General features: G+C 43.7%; 1 protein-coding gene across 2 annotated transcripts; it reads left to right on the plus strand.

Moving 5' to 3' along the window:
- The first annotated feature begins 9,560 nt into the window (after positions 1-9,560).
- Positions 9,561-16,079, plus strand: TAC1 (tachykinin precursor 1). 2 transcript variants are annotated; one of them, XM_071429049.1, is made up of 6 exons: positions 9,561-9,715; positions 10,487-10,624; positions 10,796-10,892; positions 11,510-11,533; positions 13,174-13,227; positions 15,451-16,079. In XM_071429049.1, the coding sequence occupies exons 2-6, from the start codon at positions 10,502-10,504 to the stop codon at positions 15,498-15,500; spliced, it is 348 nt and encodes a 115-aa protein (XP_071285150.1). In that variant the 5' UTR covers positions 9,561-9,715; positions 10,487-10,501; the 3' UTR covers positions 15,501-16,079. The 2 variants fall into 2 exon arrangements, with proteins under 2 accessions (XP_071285150.1, XP_071285149.1); XM_071429048.1 differs by lacking the exons at positions 9,561-9,715; positions 13,174-13,227.
- Positions 16,080-17,719: the final 1,640 nt, after the last annotated feature.

Here is a 17,719-nt window from a genome sequence, read left to right on the forward strand (position 1 = left end):
TGTCATCCAGTCCATCCCTTCTCAATTCTAGGATAAATTCAAAATTATATCAGGGATAGCAAGCCTGCTCTTCCCTTCTTAGTCATGGATAGACAGAGAGCACATGCTCTTATACTTCTCAATCAGTTATTTGTTATCACTACATAGAAGGGGACCATTTTCCGCAGCAAAGATTCCATAAAACAGCCTGACTGGGACACTAGTTTCTGATCGTGGAATCAGTGTAAGTTGAAGCACCTCTCAGAACTTTCTACAAGTCCAAAACTCTTCAGTCTAGTGCAAGTGCTGGTCCTCAGGACTGGCCACACATTTGAAGAAGGGGTTTAATTTATAGGTGATTTTTGACATTTTGGTGACCCCTTATCAGCATCTTCCTCTCTCAAGAAACCAACAAAACTTCTTTAATAGCCTTCTCTTAGGACACACAAGACACTCTTTGTACACAGGGCTGCATGTGGCTGCTTCATGAAAGCCTTCACACTTTGGTCCTGTTTGCCACCTTCTGTTCCCCAAGCACAGAACTCACATTCTTTTCCACAGGTCTTGGTAGCATGTGGGAACTATTTGTGAAGACCCTTGGAGCACAAAAGACGCAGAATTGCTTGTGGTATCTGAGTGTCTGTTCATGATGCACAGCCACAGAAAAAAATCACAGACTCATCTCCACTGAAGAGAAGGCACCAGATAAATCTATGGATGTTTTGATATCAAGGAGATTAAAATGGTGTTTATGCATGCGCTATCCTAATCTCTGCTTTACTTCTGTGGAAAGTCACACCTCAATAAAGGTACAAAAGAGATAAAGTGCCTCTAATGTAGAAGTAATAATGATGGTGTAATTAGTTTAGCCTTTGGCAAATGTGTTCATTGATGTTTTTAAGAGAAAAGGCTTTTTGTCACCTGTTGTTTGTTTTCTGTGTTGTACACTTGACCATGTGTGTTGCCTTTGGCTTTATGTTAATAAAAGAATTTCAGGTAATTGCAGATAAAAGAATTGTAATCAAACCAATCTGCCAGAGACAAATCTTCACTTTCAAAAGTTAGTATAAAAACACAGAGTTTGATTCAGAAAGCAAATGCTCTCATCTTCCGTTTTTCTTAAGGAAAATATCAAGGGAAAAGTATAAAAAGTGTAGAAAACCACTAATGTTTAATGGAATACTTGAGAACATACGAAAAACAGAATACATAATTTGTCCTGAGGTAATAGACCTCAGATCTTTGAGTAATATTTTTAACTTTGATGTGTCCAAACATATTTAACATGTTTCTCGTTATTTGCTGCACAAAACTTGGGATAAGCCACCCAAGAAAAAGATGAACATTTTATAAGCACAAGCTCTCTACATTCTAAGATGGGGAGGAAAATGTCCACCACTCCAGCTCTCACTTGGAGCATGTTTATTCAACATGCTGCCTTAGAATAGACATCTTTATTCTGGCATAAATCTTATATCATTCTAATATTATCAGAGAAGTATTTTCCCTGCTGCAATGAAGGCACCAGTGTATCTATGAGCTCTGCTAAGCATGGTATTGCCTTTCTGTCTGTTTTCACTAACCAGATCTTTATGTGAAGGTCGATGTTGATGCCTTCATCCTCCTTTTCCAAAGCTAAGAATGAATCACTGAGCAATATGCATTGCCTTTCACGCACTGTGCAGTGAGTGTACACCAATTATGGTAGATCCATATGTAATCCACTTCCCAAATTAGTTAAAATGAGCAGCATCTTTCCCCTCGTTTTGAAAAACCACAGCAATTCCCTTGAGCTCTTTGGAGGAGTGGTTTAGATCTTTACTTACAAGGAAGAACAAACAGCTGATGAGATTATTAACTTGAAGATGGGCAGGATAGGAGTGTTCCACACTTTCTACTGACTAACCCCAGGTGGTCTGACTGTGCATTGGATGTTTGCACTCTGTTTTCAAGCATCTGCTTGTTGCTGGTCTTGGTCAGGAGAAGTAGGAAGCTGTATGTCATTCCTTGAAGTACTCTAGTAAACAGCCAAAACTTAAACACTGCAGTTCTTACATTTTTATGTATCTAAATCCTCTTTAATAATTATTATTATAATTATAATTAATTGCATATGAAAATAAAGGAAGACTTCCACAATTTGGAACACATGCAAGGCATGTGATATATTTCCACTATTTGGACAAACACTGTGCCAACTGAAGTACATTTTACTAAATAGCCATTCCTCCTTCACCTTCATGGCCACAGACAGGTGGTGTTGCCTGTGCACAGCACAGCCAATGCCCCCAGCTCTGTGTGCAGCTGTGGATACAGAGAGCCAAGTGAACTTGCAAGTTGGCATGTTATGTGGGAGTCAGCACAGCTGCAAATTTGCTCATCATTTCTGTCTGAATTCATTATTTTGGATGTCCTGGGTAAATCAACTGTCTAGGAAACTGTTCAGGGTACATTTTTATAATCTATACAAACTACCAAAACTATCTGTGTACACACAGTACAATGCATCTGTGAGGGCAATGGCATGGAGGCAGAGCATGGGTCTTAATGGCCACTGAGAAAAGTCCTCATGCATCTCTGGATTAATTAAAATATGACAGTTTTGCCTTAAATGGAGAATGGTATGAACCTAGATGACAACCACCTCCTATTGCTGCAAGTGAGCCGGAAGACAAGGAACTGAGCAGAGTGCATGAATTCAGCCCTTTTTTGAGCAGGGCTGGGTGGCATGCAGAAATATTTGGGAATGACACAGTCTGTTGCATCACTCCTTGAAGGGATGAAAGGGTTTTTTTCTAGCCAAGTAATGACCCAGTGATGTTTTCTTGTAGGAATCCCTAGAAGACTTGATTTTCTCACCTTCTTAATTTGACTACTTCTTATTTTATACCTCAAACTTACAAAGAATTAATTTCTTAAGACTGTCTGAATTGTTAATTGGACAGCAATTAGCAAGTCTCAGGCAGACCAGTATCTCATTTCAGATGACTACAAGCCCAGTAGAAGTGAGGACTCTCCCAAAGGCATGGGTGCTTCCAGGTTAACACATCATTCACTGCTTTTCACTAACAAGAGGAAGAACCTGGGAGCAAGATCGTAATGGTGGGTGAGATGTGAATGAATGAAAAGAGCAGTGGGGAAGAGGGCTCTCACAGAGCTCTGACTTTGGGGGCACCACAGGGCACAGCAGGCAGTGCCCAAACACCCAACAGGGAGGCCTCTTTCCTTAGACCAGCCCAAGGCTTTGTGATGCTCATGCTCTTTCCTCTACCCTTCACAAAGAGCCCTCAAGTCTTTCATCATGCACATCAAAAGGAATACTAGAAGAAACAGATGCAAATTATCTAAGCATGAATCCCACCATATCAAGGACTTTGCATCAAGCAGTGGGAGCTGAGGGGTGAGAGAAAGCTGCTCTAATTTCCTTGGGCATGGAGGTGGTCCCCCAAGACTTGCTGTGAGGAGCTGTCCCTCCCTCTCACCTGCTGACAGTGCTGGGGCTCAGCCCGTGTTAAAGCATTTGCGTCAGACGTGACAAAGGCTTAAAACTGCTCAGAGTCAGCGTGGGGTGATTGGAAAAGGATGACAGCAACAAGCAGGTAAAATATCCTCACATGCAATCTGATGAAAGTCTTGAGTTTCCATAGCATCCACCAGCAATTCACCTTCCTCCTCAGGACACACATTAGAATTCCAGTGTGAATAGCCCTTCTTTGGTTAGCTACTTCTGTTGAATTTCTATGCAATAAATAATCCCTATAAATTCATTTCACACTTTTTGTTATCTTTCCAGCTGAGGGATTTGTCAGGAAGTATCCTACTTTAAAATAAACTTGTCACAGAAATGAGTTTAGAACTTGACAGATTTTTAAAATATGGGTATACCATAAGATTCAATATTGGAAGACAAGATAGCCAGGCCATAGAAAGACATTTTACTTCAAGTGATTATCAAAGCAGCAAAATTGTCTTGCTATTTTCTCCCTTTCTCTATCTTTTTTTTTTCTGTTTTATTTGGGCATCTGAACTCCTTACATCTCCCACTGATTTTGTGCTCAAGCAATTTCTTTTTCTTTACTTCACTTTTGTCTCACCATATACAGTGTTACAAATCAATTTTGTTACACAAAATTTCTGGGTGTTTGTTTCAAAAATTCCAATGTACTTTCACAAGTAGTTGCACAGGGTCTCAAATATGTATTAAGGAATTGGAATGAAGTCTCCTAAAAATTGTGAAGTAAACACAAATTAGAAAATTCATAGGTGAGACTTTTGAGGACTTCAAAGACTTATGGAGATATTGTGAACTTCTGTTGAAGATATGTGAGGAAGAAGAGAGATACACTGAGACGCAACAGGTGCAAATAATGAAGATAGAGTTAGGCATTTGTAAGAGTTGTTTTGCATAACTACTAAAAACCTGGTAGTTGTAGTAATATTAGAATTTATTTAAATTTTGCCAAAACTGTGCCCTTTTATCCTGCTGATTTCTGAATCTGTTTTTCAAATGTACTGTGTTACTGAGAAAACTATTAATATTCAATGAAGGTATAGTCATAAAAATTATCCAGTTTCTAAAACAGCGTAGAAAAGAGGATGATTCATCAGTGTTTGATCCCAAGTTAAGAAAGTGTTTCAATTAATCAGAGCTCATAGCAGCCATGAGCAGCTATTCCTTTTTTGCCATTGCAACGAGCACTGAGATGCTGCGGGGAATTGGCAGAAGGACCCAGTGTAAAACAGGTCTCATCATCCCAGCAGGATGGAGTCTGGAACTGGGAGTGGGAGTGAGGCTACCCAGGCTGTGCCCAGCCACTGAGGGCTGCTGTTGCCCAGGGACCAAACCAGAGTGGATGGGACCGTGATGGATCTGCCTTTGATGATGCATCTGTAAAATTTACTAAGGCTGAGGTCAGTCTCGGAGAAAAGACTGTCCTTCCTACAGAAAAGCTTTATGGAACATGCACTGAGCCCAGATTACAAGCCAGGGTTTCACTTTCACCTGTTGATGAAGTAAGTCTAAATCCTCCCTTACCCTCACAGGTCACTGTGAAATAGTTTACAAATCAGCTTGGACAACTGAAGCAAAAAGCCTTACAGAGTGAGCTTCAGACTTGGAAGGTTTGGTTTGAAACAAATCAGCTGATTTATAAATATATTTGTAAACCAGTAAGTACAAAACAAAAAAAAAACAGGTCTCTGCATCAGAACAAAGCAAAAAAGTCAGCAGCACTTTTCTTCCAAGAGTGACAAACTTAATTAGGCTCAAGCATGTGCTCCTTGGCTGCTCTGAGCCCTTTGCACTGTGAGGAGAGTTCAAATTGCAGGTTTTCCCTGGTCAAGCTCAGACCAATGATGCTCACAGTCTGCCTCAGCTTTGGATACATTTTGTACCGTATTTCATGGTTGTCCCTGGCCATCTTGTTGGTGATGGCAAATGTGAAAATAACCCCTGGTTTCATAGTTAAAAGCAGCAGACACTGTCTCTGCGAGAGGAATACTGTCCTGTATTTTCTATTGAAATGTGCTTTTCTAATGTCATTCCCTGCTGGCTTTTTTGAACAAAATTAGCAAATATTTTATCTCCCTTTTTCTTATGAAAACCACTTGGAGAGTCATGGCAAGGCATCTCCAGGCAGCAAGTCCAGTTCTTCTCACAGTTGTTTTGAAACAATACACATCTAGAAATGTCTCTGGAGGCCCTTCTCCTCACCAACTCCCCCAGAGCTCCTGCAGATGTAGAGATGGTTTTTACAGCTTTGTTTCCCAGAGATCTCCAAACAGATGAAGATAAGTGCTTTTTCCCCTCCAAGGACATGCTCTCTCTCAAGCCCAAGAAGCTTGACAGGACTGCAATTACTTCCTTTGCAGATGATTGACTCTAGAGATATTAGGTTGAGGGGACAACCTTCTCTGCAGCATTCATGTTGTAGGCTTACATTCAGCATTTTAATACCCTGACATTTATTTCCATTTGGTCCCACACCCCAGTTTCATGTCTAACTTAGTGTGGACAAAAGTGAGCCTCAGATCAGGGTGAAGGAAGCTCTCTCTAGATAAGATGTGATGATAATAGTGGATGGATGAGATGGAGAGCAGTGATGGGAGTGTAAAAGATGACAGGAACAAGAAGAGTGAGAAAGCCCATTAACTTTTCAAAGTGAGAATTAAAGACCAACATTGCATTTTCAGCTCTTAGAAGATGATACAGTAACTGTAAGATCAGCCTTGCTTCTGCCTGTGTCAGGGCATTCCTGTGGCATGAAAATCTCACTACTCCCCTCCTTGCCTGCCCGTGAGCACAATATAATTGAACCTAGAGTGCTTCATTTTACAGGCAGAAGAATAAGAACTCATTCTTTATAGATGCAGAGAGAAGGAGAGAGAGAGAGATGCATAATTACCACATATGCCTCATATGCATTTACATGTACAAGCATATGCTCTGAAAATGTAAACCTTCATTAAAGGAAAAATTGAAGATGACAAATTTGTAACGGAAGATTTAAAAAACAAGTAAGGTGAAAGATTAATTCAATAGTCTGTTCACACTTAATTAGAAAATAGGATGCTATGGTGAGTTCTGCTAATTTTTCCAATGCCACTTGGATGCGCTGCAAATATAAAATCTTACAGTGGCAAAATAAATCACTGTGTTACAAACAGCCCTCATCTGCAATTGAAATCATTCTATTTACCCTGGAGACACATACCTATGAAAAATTTAGGAGGTCATCAATCACAGTCTCTCTTTCCAATGTTTATAAAGTTGTATCTTTGGATAAGAACATTTCCAGTCTTCTTGTAATGATCAAAATCAGAGCTGAGGTCTGGTATATGTACAGAGAGGATCACTGTGCTCAGGTAGACTGCATCTCACCCCTAATTTTTGAAGTAACATAAAATAACTCTTCTGGGGCTGTCTCTGTTACTTGAGTGTCTCTGGTAAAGTGATGAAAAGACACCTCAATGTACACAAGAATTAGGCTCTAGGTTTAAATATACAGTGTGCAATTGTATAGCACAAGATCACTGAAGAACAATGACAGATGCATTCATTTAACTCATCAAATGCTCTGAAATTGTGCATACTAAAAAAATTCAAATCTGTATTCTGCACAAAATCTTACACAGGCATATGCAATTTGATGTTTTCCCATCACACATCAGCTGTTTGTTAATGGTATATGAATCACCAGGTAACAGGACAGCAGCCAGTGTAGCTTATCATTCAATGATCAGGCTTTTTACTGGAAACCAAAACATCATCATAAAATTCAAATAAACATTTCACAAGGGTCATCACACAGGAGGTATCACATTAAGCCTACTGAAAAACCAATTCTCTGAGGTGTGTTTCACAGGCAATTGCTTCCCAAATAGTTTTCCATTAGTGTTGAGATTCAAGCCACAACAAGTGCCTTTAGTCCAGTTCCTAATCCTTATTAAGGAAATGTCTGGATAAGGACTCTGAAGACAGCTTTCTGTGTCACTTCCACAGGAAATGTTGACCCTTATTTGGGTCATTTGGATCTAATGATCTCTTGGTTCATGACCAAAAATCTTTACTCTGGTTGTTAGAAATCACATGCTCTAACCCTAACAGAGGAGGGGGGTCTGTGCCCTGAGCATGGGGAGAGAAGGAATATTCACCCAAGACACCTTGTAGCTGCCTTTGAGAACACATATTTATTCACAAGATATTCATAGATATAAAGCTGCTAATAAAATATCATGTGTGAGGAAGAGGCAGCTTTGATATCTATGAGAACCTCGTAAATAAATATGTGAAACAAGGGGGTTTTGTGCCCAAAGGCATTTTACCATGCTCTAGTACATCACTAGGATAGGGACTGGGCAGCACAAAGGCAGGAGCTTCAGCTTGTTTCCTTATTTGAGCCTTCTATGTCCTTTTCACATGAAAAAAATGAACTCAAAATCTTCCTAGGAATCAGCTTTGCTCATTAGCCATGAAATCTGCTCACTTTCTGAAAAGTTCATAGTGCAATGTCTGGCTATTGCAGGTCAAAGAAAGATTAAACAGCCAATTTATTTTAAAATTGAGAAAGAGAAAGTGAACTTGATCTATTAATAAGTTTTTCACTTCCACCCAAACTATTAGATAAGCCTGAGATAAAGTACTTGAATTCATTAAAGTCTGAAGACTGGAAAGGACCCCTTTTTAATTTTTTCTTCTCTTGCTCCCTCAAAAAATAAAATCACTGTAATTTCATAGGTCAAGTTATGGTTACATCAATTTTGGTAAAATGTTGAATTAGCGAATTAGAAGAGATAGGATATTTCAGTTCAAATTTGTACTTTCCAAGTGATAGAAATTGACTTCATAGAAAGTTGGGAGTTCTCAGGATTTCTGAGAGACACGAGGAATATTTGCAGGATTGGCAAGCCTGGTTTGGTGTATCTGATGGTGCTCTGTTGGCACTATAGTAAACAGAAACAAAATAATAAACAAAACCACAAGAAAACAGTTTTTCTTCAAGAGACTTCAAAATTCACACACCAAAGGGAACGCTGCAAAGGTGCAGCATGAAAATCTGATGGTTTGGGTTTCTAGAGTTGATAAATACTGTGGTTTCTGCCAGCTTGTTGATAGTCAGAATGAGGAGCATTCTCACCACCCGTGCTCAAGCCCTCAGCAGAGGTGCCCAATGCAGGTGCTTGGGCTGCATGAAATCCCTTCTCCAAATCGTTCTTTCTCAACCACACCCTCAAGCAACCCATGTTGACAAGAGTGACCCTTAGCTGACTGGGTCACAATCTTATTTAACTGCAATCTTATAGACAAATCTGTCACAGGGGAAGGACGCCGGCAGGGATGTGCTGCTGCAGACTATGGCTCAGTACTCTCTCCAGTACAGGGTTCGCCTTTTCCCGCAGCCAGCCCGGCGGTGCCGGCCTGCTGCCCGGCCATGGCAGCCTCCGAGCAGGCACACACACCCCGGACCTGGCGGTGGCAGCCTCTGAGCAGGCACACACACCCCAGACCTGGCGGTGGCAGCCCCTGAGCAGGCACACACCCCCCAGACCTGGGGTGTCCGCACCCACCCTGTCTGGCCCTCCTCAGCTTCGTGCATCCCTCACTTTTAGTCCCGGTGGGCTGGGGGCTACCTGAGCACGGGGGAGACAGGGCCGGGGGCAGGAAGCGGCCCGGGCACGGAGGCTGCCCCTCTGCCTGGCCGCCGGGGCTCGCTGCCCGCTGCTCTCCCTGCCGGCAGTGCCGCTCGCAGCGGAGAGCATCTCTCCGTGCCCTGGGGGAGCGGGACAGAGAGGCAGAGGCGACAAGAGGCGTCTGCACCCTTACATCCGCATCCCGCATCCCTCATCCAGATCCACACCCTCACCGCGCGTCCGCCGCCGGGACGCGCCTTGGCCGCGGAGGGTGCGGGGCGGCCCCGAGGGCGCGGAGCTGCGGGGAGGGAGCGGCGGGGCAGCGACGGGAGCCGCCCGCTCCGCTGGCCCCGGGCAGCGACGGGAGCCGCCCGCTCCGCTCCGCTGGCCCCGGGCAGAGCCGAGAGGCGCCGCCGGAGTTGGGGGCGGGGGCTGCTCGCCGGGGCGGGGGCTGTGACGGGGCTGGGACGATAAAACCGGGGGTAATTGCATTTAGGCAAATGAGGCTGTCCCGGCCCTCCCCATCTCCCGGCATATAAAGTGGGGAGCGCTCCCAGGGCCGGCCAATGCGCTCGGAGAGCAGCGCTCGCCCTGCCCGCTGCAGACGGTGCGTGCGCTGCGGGAGCCCGGCCGGCCGCGCCTGTGGGCGGGGGGTGCGCTTGTCCTGTGGCTGTGTTTGTGTGTGTGTGTGTTTGTGTGTGTGTGTGTATTGCCTTGTCCCGGTCCGTATGTGGCTGCCTCTCCGGGGGGTGTCTACTCGTGCCTGTGTGTCCGCACGTGCGAGCCTGGATGTGCCAGCATGTTTTTGTGCCTGTCCTTATGTGTCTGGGTGTGCAAAGGGATGAGTGTGCACCTCTGGACGCATGTGTCTCTGTGTTTGTGTGTGTGGACAGCTATGTTACTCCGTGGGTGTGAGCATTTAAAGTGTGTAGCTCTTTGAGTTCGTGAGTGGATGCATGTGTACCTGGATGTGTGTATGAGGGGGATGCATCTGTCTGCGTGTGAGTATTTGGGAAAGTGCAAATCCTAGATGTGCACAGACGTGTGAGGGTGTATTTAAATCTTCCTCCGTACGTGCGTGTGTGCAGGGGCACCGCTGGCTGTGTGTGTCTGTGTGTCTGTCCGTGTGCTGGGGAACACACCGAGCTGCGTGCCGCTGTAGTTGGTGTGGGATGTGTGTCTCTCCAGAGGGCTCTGCAGCAGTCGGGGCGGGGGTGCCGGTGTAACTGGGCAGTGTGGGGCTGTCCGTGCGAGGGAGTGTGTCCGCAGTGTGCCCGGGGGCTGTGTGTCCGGGCGGGCAGGGCTGTGTGTCCGGGCGGGCAGGGCTGTGCGCTGTGCCTGCCTGCGGCTGCCACGGCTCCAACCTCTGCCCCCGCAGGACGTCCCGGCGGCGATGAGGCTCCCGCTGGCTTTCGCCGTGCTCCTCCTGGCCTCGTCACAGGCGCTGGGCGAGGAAATGGGAGCCACCGACGACCTCAGCTACTGGTCCGACTGGTCCGACAGTGACCAGGGGAAGGTGAGCCCCGGCGGCCCCGCGGGGTGGGGAGCGAGGGGTTCGGAGCCGGGGGCTCTGTGCCGGGAGGGGTTCGGAGCCGGGGGCTCTGTGCCGGGAGGGGTTCGGAGCCGGGGGCTCTGTGCCGGGACCGAAGGGGGGTCCGCACTGAGTTCCGCCGCTGTCGCCCCGCAGGAGGAGCTGCCGCTGCCCCTGGAGCACTTCCTGCAGAGGATGGCCCGCAGACCCCGGCCCCAGCAGTTCTTCGGCCTCATGGGCAAGCGGGATGCCGGTGAGCGGGGCGGGGGCTGCTCACGCCTCTCCGCACAGCTCTTCTCCCCTTTCCTGTCCAAATCTTACACGGTTATCGCTCGGGAATATGTGTTACATCTGTAACACATAATTTCTTGGGCTGCCATGAGGGTACTTTGGGTTTAGGCTTTTTTGCTGTGTTGTTTCTTTCAAGTTTTGTATGAGATAAGAGTTTAAAGCCCTCTCTTTTCCAATCAGTGAGTTTAAGTGTGTACCAGTTACAGCCCGTAAACCCCAGTAAGGGATAGCATGATAATTCATAGGTCAGCATCCTTGCCATCACCAAAGTGAAACTGGAAACTGGTTGAGTATACAATTATTGTCATGTTTTCTACACGTTTACCCAACCAAGAATTGATCTAAGAAATTGGAGCTACACTAATCTAAATTGTGTGGGTTAAACTGAAACAAGCTTTTAGTCTCTTCAAAGAGAAATGCAGTTGTAAACCATCACTCTAATTCCCTTAAGTGGAATATGCGTAGGTTAGTTTTTGTATCTGATTTTTTGAAGCACTGCCATAGCATCATATGTATATGCCAATCCTTTTTTAACAACTCTTTTTGTCTTTTTTCTCTTTCCTTTCCTCTTCCAATCAGGATATGGCCAGATCTCTCACAAAAGTAAGTTTAAAAAACACAAATATTTTAAGAATCATTAGAAGACATTCAAATAGAGAATAGTGTATTTGACAGGATTATTTAGAAGGTGACTGGTTTCAGCCAGGGACTGGCAGCACCACTGGTGGAGAAATGATCTATTAAAGAATTGAAACCTCCCCTTCTGCGCCACTGTGAGCCTGTATCTCATCTGAGCTGCTGCAAGCTTGAGATTTCAATCCATATTAATGTGCGGATGTTGCAGCTCTCTCTTATTTCCCAAGGGGGGATTTTGTAAGCATTTCTCATTGGCAAGGCAGGCTTACTGCCAGACTCTGAGAGGAGCAATTAAGATGGCAAAATCTGGAAGATTAGAATAATGAATTCCCAAGTCCCAAGAATGCTTTCATGGGAGCACCCAGTCCTCACATGCGAGATGCTGCATCTGTGCCCTCAGCATTGTCTGGGAATCAGGAGGGGCTGAGTGATGATGTGCTGCCATGTGAAGAGCCATATCTTGCCCCACTAGTAAGTGTGCCTTGCTCTGCTTCTGTGTAACACCCAGCAGGAGATGCTATCAGCACTGGGGTGTTACCTTGCTCTGCACAGTGGTAATTTTATTTTCTGAAATTATCTCACCATGTTTAAAGAGAAACTGGAAGATTTTTATTAAGTAAATATTATCTTATATCCTGTGAAACCTCCTCTGTCCACAGAGGCCGGCAACTCTCCCAGTGTTCTATTATTCACAAGATGCTTTCTCTGGGGTTATGCATTGGAAGACCAAATAAAGAGTCTGATACAAAGCTCATGCCAAATTTCCATCTGACTAAAGTAAAAAAATTACAATTTTCTGAAACTGCTTCAGCTTGAATTAATACATATGAGGTCTGAGTATCTTGCTTTGTATATGAACTCACCAAGCAAAATTCTTTCCAAAGAGAAACTTCTAGGTTTGACTCCAAAGCCACTTTAGATAAAGCAGAACAGTTAATTTTAATTCCTTGTCTGAAACTATAGCTACTACTATAACCTGATATGTACTGTAGGCCTAAACTTGGAGTAATTTATCCTCTACACTTCCAGTGTCTTGAGAATTACTAAAGGGACAGGAAGGTAATACCTGAACTTATAAATATTCCAAAAATAGAGCCAGACTGTCTAGCTCAGACGTGTCCAGACACAGAGTCCCATTGGCTTCTTCTCCAGTAAGGGCTCCACCTGACCTGTGAGGGAGGATTTTCTTCCACGTTACAGAAATAAAACAACAACAGGTAGAAGAGATGCACCACACAGACACAGGCTATACCAAGACACTGCCTTCTTGTGCATTTGCTCAGATCAGTAGGAATCATAATGGGAGAGAAATAAGTTTTGTACTGTTAGTGGCCATTGGTTTTCCGTTATACTTAAAAAAACCCCAAAACCAAAGGTCTATCTAACCTAATGAGAAGATGTCCACTAACTGGCCTGTGCCTTGGTCTATCCTGTTCAGTCTGATTAGTCAGACTGCTGTTCATTCTCTGTTGTCTGAGAGTGATGTGAACCACTGGTCTGTGATATAAACAGTTTCAGACCCTGTCTTCTTTCCTTGCAAGAACCTGTTATTTTAAAAGCCTGCCTAGTTAAAATGTATTAAAATACCCCTAAATATATTTTTTCAGGGCATAAAACAGACTCCTTTGTTGGACTTATGGGCAAAAGATCTTTAAATTCTGGTATGTATTTGACTAAATCTGATACTTGGTGATATTCAGCCTCTTCATTCCGTTGCCTCTTTGCTCTCTCCCAGCGGATGGAAGAAGCAGTTTTCATGCAGTGTAGATCCAGAATTCTCTGTAAAAGAATCAGAATTTTCTTTGTTACCCAAGATATTTCAGTGTTCACTTCAATGTTTGAAATGACCAGGCTAGTCTGAGCTGCTGGCAACTCAGGTAGAATTCCCCAGAGCACTTTCGTTACTGTCCTGTCCTTGCATGTCCTGCTAGTCCCCAAAGTGCTATTAAAACAAAACTCCCTAAATTTTAATGACATATCAAGAAAAATGTGGAGGCTGAAAATGCAAGGGTCACTTAACTTGTAGTCTAAATCCAGATCTCACCAGGTAAAAGGATATCTTCTCTGGAGACCCTTTTTCCTAATACTTGGAGTAGAGGGTGAAAGAACAGAACTTTGCCATTAACACCACCTCATTCTGCAGATCAGACTGTTAAACATTCACAGTCTCTTTCAGCTTTTGACTTCACCTAAAGCATTTTAAACTCTGAATGGGTACTGTGAATTTGTTTTCCCATAGCATCCATATGGGCCAGAATTCTCCTCTCCCCTCCTGTGCAGAACCCGGAGTCTCCCCATAGCTCTACCTTCCTTCCCTGTGCTCTAGGGCTGTACTAAGGAAATCCCTCACTGTGAGCTATAAAGTATCAGTTGATTCTCCAGGATAAGAATTAAAAAAATTTAAAAAATAATATGTATTTCATGTCTCTGAAACAGTTCTCACTGTTTTGTTAAATGGATGATAAAAGTTAAATTACTAGCTGACACCTTTACATTATGTGGATACGTGCTGTGATCTATATTCTGCAATTATGGTTGTCAGTAACTTTTATTTTCAATTAAACCCCCTTCAAGACTAGTAATATTGCTCTCTGCATTATTTTGCAAATTGCTACATATCATGAATAATTTTGTACAATTTTCTGCAGTGGCAATAGCTATTAAATGCATAATACCTGTAAATATATCTGCTATCACAAAAGTAAATAGCCTGTAAGTAATAAATTTGGTTTGGTTTCCACTGGGATTACATTTACATTAATATGAGAATGTAAAATACAGAAAATGTTTAAAAAATGCAAAGATGTTATTGCCCTAATTTCAAAATTGCTGGTATAGTCAGGATACTGTTGTGTGGTATTTCTGACAAAAGGGAATAATGATTTACTCTGCTGGGCTATGTAACAACTGTCTGACAGGTAAAACTAGAATTCACAGCTTTTCTGCCTCTGCAGGGAGGCTTGAGGGGGAAATGATAAGAAGGTTTTTTTTGCTCCACCAGAGGAGAAGATGGGTCCTAAGGACTGTGTAATCAAAGCAAGATCAGGAATAGTGAGTTCTAGGACTACCCTCACTTCTCCCTTTTGGGAGATATTTAACTGGGCAGGACCTTTACCCCATGCTGTGATTCTGTTCTGCAGGAAGCCCCTGAGCTCCCTGGTAGTGGGCAGGAGCTGGTGCTGTCCCCCTGGGTGTGAGTGTGTTGCAGATTTACAGCTTCAGGTGCCAGAGCAGGGTGAGGGGATGCTGATGTCTCCATCCCTGGTTTGGGGACAGCCTTGCTCAAGAAAGGCTCTCTGGATTTCACTCTCATTTTAAATGAGAAAGAAGGAGAGATCTACCACTACTAAATGTAAAATACATTGCTTAAGACTATTTTAGCCTGCAGCTTGTCAGCATGGTAGTCTGAGAAGCTTGAGGAGCTTGGCTCCTGCCACAGTGTACAGTAAAATTATCCCTGTGGGCAGGGCTTGTGGACAGGGAGAGTTTCCAAGAGCTGGAAAAGAGCTGACTGCACAGGAATGAAGGTGGATATGTGTGTGCAGAACCCCTCTGCCACAAATTGACCTGAATGCTTAGATCCTATCAGTTAGATGAATCACTGGGAGGTAAAGGGGCTCTGAGTTAATGGTGCTTCAAGCAGCTCAGCAGATGAGAGCTGGAAAACACTGCTCAGCCCTTCAGCCTTCTGGAGGACAGTGTAGTCTGAGAGGTAACACCAAACCAAAGCAGCTCAGGGGTGGGCCAGGAGCCCTGGTCTCTGCTCCAAACATGCCACTGGTGCCTGGTTGTGCCAGCTGGCTGCAGGTCTCTGACACTCTGTGTGCTTGCTGGTGCTCATGCAAGGCTGTACCTTGTGCTTCAATGTGCTTCGTTTTTTGCAGGGTCCTCTGAAGGGAGCATAGCACAGAACTACGAACGGAGGCGTAAATGAGACATTCCCGTGCATTATTTATTAAACTTCATTTGTTCTAATGGCCAATGCAGTGTAATATAAACTAACCACTGTATGAAATAATTATTTATTTAATAACTGAAGGGGTTTGGTTTTTTTCGAGCTGTACATTCAATAAAAGTATTATTTTTCATATTGTGGCAGTGACACGTGTTGTGTAGGTGTGTTGTGGTTCTGAGAGGACCAGCAACCCTGGTGATGTCTCACAACAAAGCACATGTTTGATATGATCTGTAGAGTTATGTTTACTAAACAAGCAAGTATTCTTTTGTTCATTGAAAGCGAGTCTATCAGCTTCACTGCTAGTGCAGAACAGAACTGATGTCCAGTCTAGTGCCTCAATTTGTTTTCATGGTTTATTATGTACTGTAATTTCTGTATCAAAAAATATATTTGTATCATTGCAGCATGTTTTATGTTCTGTGATTATGCATCAATATATTTTAAAAGGGGGGATGGGTAATGTTTGAATGGGAATCCAAAGTCTTCATTTCATAGTCTGGAATTTTATGATAGTAACATTTTAAATAAAAACTACTCTGGGGCTTTTGCAACATACTTCCTTTGGTGATAGTGATGGAGTTATTTCCCACGTTGGTCTGGAATAAGAAATAGCAACAGTGGTCTGAGACTGGAAAGAAAGATCAAATTATTTTCTTTTTGGAGGGAAGCTGTGAACCTCCTCATGTGTGTTTTGGTGAAGGTTTGAGGGATTTGAGGGAGATAGGAGTTCCTGGGATTGCTCCAGGTCACACAAGGTGCCACCCCTTCTAAACCTGATGGAAATCAGGAAGCGTGTTTACTGAATGGAAAGAGCAGGATGTATCCCCCCCCCAGCTCAAATAATTTGGTGTGGAATTAATCCAGCATTGTAGGTTTATTATTTGAAAGCCAAGCTCTTAATAAGTTCTATCCCTCAGATTCACAGTAAAAGCCCCTGTGGGTGTGAATCCATGCAATATAAAAGAAAAAATATGTGACTGTAATTATCTTTTTAATTAAAATATCTGATTGCTATATATCCAGGATAGGCCTGAAATGCTACATCCATCTCAGCAGATGCCAAGGCATCTGGAGTTCTATCACCTTTCCCCCTGCTATGAGCTATACTTCTCTGATGCTATGATGCAAACTTTCATTGCAGATGAATCACAAATAAAAACAGCCAGTGTATACAAACTAAATTTAAAACTAACTAATGTGAAAGGATTCACTGCTTGTTGTTTTCCACTTTGGAAATGAACTCGTACACCTCCATTTTCAAGGTTTTCTGAGGCATCATCACAACTACCCCCATTAGGAGCAGGTGGGGGCTGGACCTCACTCCTCTGGGTTAGAAGCAGCACCTAAGCCTGCCCATGCTTAAAGCAGATCCCACTTTCACCTAGCTAGAAGCCAGATCTAGCAAGGTGGGGGCTACACGGTGGGAAAACTGAGGTGGCTTGTGGCAGGGACCACACTGATGTGAGATACAGTGGTTGTACTGGCACTCTGACAGCTCTTTGTCTTTCCAGGGCTAATTTTCAGGCTGATAAACTTCTGTATGAACTCTCACTGAGCTCAGTGAGGAGGAGAAGCTGACTGCTGGGCTAGCAGCACAGCAAAAGGACTGTGGAAATCATGTTGAATAATGCTTGGTGAAGGGTAGAAAGAAAGAAAAACTTTAAAATGCTGTTACCCTTGCCTGGAGGACCCTGGTGCTCACAAGAGCTCACAGTGTGTGTGTGCTGAATTTTGAGACACAGAGAGGAAAGAAAAAGCCCCACCATTCACTCCCTGCAGCCTGCACATCTCAAAAACCTCCCTACTGGAGTAACCCACTGCAAAGCCCACAAATATTCATGGGCTTTAAGTGTTTGAAAGACAGCACAGGTACTAAATAACAACATCCAGTAAACAGATTGGACTGAATTTTCTAGAAAAAACAGAATGGGTTCAGTTGGAAGGCACCTTTAGAGATCATCTAGTCCAACCCCCTGCCACAGACAAGGACACCTTTCACTAGACCAGTTTGCTCAGAGTTGAAACCTAATTGACACTGAACACTCCCAGGAGTGGGGTATCCACAATTTCTCTGGGCAACGTGTTGCAGAGTCTCACCACCCTCATTGTAAAGAATTCCTTCCTTAAAACCAGTCTAACACTACCCTCTTTCAATTTAAATATCTGACCAAATTCATGCCCACCCTCTGCAGTTG

The sequence above is a fragment of the Agelaius tricolor genome, unplaced genomic scaffold (assembly GCF_023055355.1).
Source record: "Agelaius tricolor isolate 1412-34295 unplaced genomic scaffold, bAgeTri1.0.p SCAF_6, whole genome shotgun sequence".
Classification (NCBI taxonomy): Eukaryota; Metazoa; Chordata; class Aves; order Passeriformes; family Icteridae; genus Agelaius; species Agelaius tricolor.